The sequence below is a fragment of the Poecilia latipinna genome, unplaced genomic scaffold (assembly GCF_001443285.1).
Source record: "Poecilia latipinna isolate Pla-1442-1.1 unplaced genomic scaffold, P_latipinna-1.0 Scaffold75, whole genome shotgun sequence".
In the NCBI taxonomy this organism is placed as follows: domain Eukaryota; kingdom Metazoa; phylum Chordata; class Actinopteri; order Cyprinodontiformes; family Poeciliidae; genus Poecilia; species Poecilia latipinna.
This window is the reverse complement of record NW_015112691.1, coordinates 582,811-583,912: the sequence shown is the minus strand read 5'-3', so window position 1 is coordinate 583,912 and position 1,102 is coordinate 582,811. Positions and strand designations below refer to the sequence as shown.

Here is a 1,102-nt window from a genome sequence, read left to right as displayed (position 1 = left end):
TATATATATATATATATTTTTTTTTTTTTTTTACATATTTTTCAATTTACAATTATAAATGAATATAACTAAACTAACTACAAGTCTGAACACAACTAAAAATTGAAACATAAAAATGATTATGTAGGCTTTTTCAGATTATTAAAGTAAGGAAAGCGTGTTTGTGACGTTTGATGAATTTATGCAGTAAAGTGAGACTGACGATGATGCATCTGTGAGACATCAGAGGAACTTACAGAAACAGATTCTCCATGATGTATGTGTAATCATCACAGCTGCTGTCAGGGAGGTAGCAGGCTGCAAACACAATGATGGCGTTCAGACCTTCACCATAATAACCTTAGAGAGAGAGAGAGAGAGGGAGAGAGAGAGAGAGAGGGGAGAGAGAGAGAGAGATTCAAGGTGACCACTTATGACGTTTTTGTTTTATTGCTACCAGATTATTAACTAGTAGTCAGACATTTTTATAAATAATACAGTTGAAAATAAACACTGCTTATCTTTTCACCAAGATCCTTGTTTCATGATACCAGGAAGGTTGCTTTTGTCAGAATTCTGCATTCTGTTATGTAAGACTTTTTTGTGTTCTAGATTTTTTTGGTGTTCATTAAATCTTCATCTTCACCGTCCTCCAGTTGTACGGTGTACATTTTAGGACAATCCTCGGATCTTAATCCTCACACATTAGAAAAGTCGGCCTCATTTGTCAGACCGAAGACAAAAAGCCATCAGATCTCTGACTAAACGCCATCAGAATAAAATGTCTTAGCAAAAATGGCTTCAGACGAAAAGGTCTCAGAAAAAACGGAGTGAGAATAAATCAGGCGTCACAAAAAGCTCCCAAAAGGTGGCGCCATTGTCAAAATACGTCATCAATGTGCGACAGTGGCAGACGGTAAGATAAAGGTGGCTCACATCATGGCGTGCATGAGCATTTAAATCCACACCAACAGCAGCAATGGAGGTACAAATGTGAGAACACAATCAGCAATAAATTGATGGTTATATTTACAATGTAATACTCAGCACTGTGAGAGACAAGAAATAAATAGATTAGAAATTAGCCCAAAAACACCAATACCAGTTATACCGCCATGGAGTC

At 36.7% G+C, this 1,102-nt stretch overlaps 1 protein-coding gene across 4 annotated transcripts in view; it reads right to left on the bottom strand.

The window, feature by feature from the left end:
* The window catches only part of atcayb (ATCAY kinesin light chain interacting caytaxin b), a 20,472-nt gene that overhangs the window by 9,481 nt on the left and 9,889 nt on the right, over window positions 1-1,102 (bottom strand). For all 4 annotated transcript variants that reach the window (XM_015017218.1, XM_015017224.1, XM_015017233.1 and 1 more), the window contains exon 7: window positions 237-339. In XM_015017218.1, the coding sequence (XP_014872704.1) occupies window positions 237-339 (103 nt within the window). The remainder of the gene's footprint in view (window positions 1-236; window positions 340-1,102) is intronic.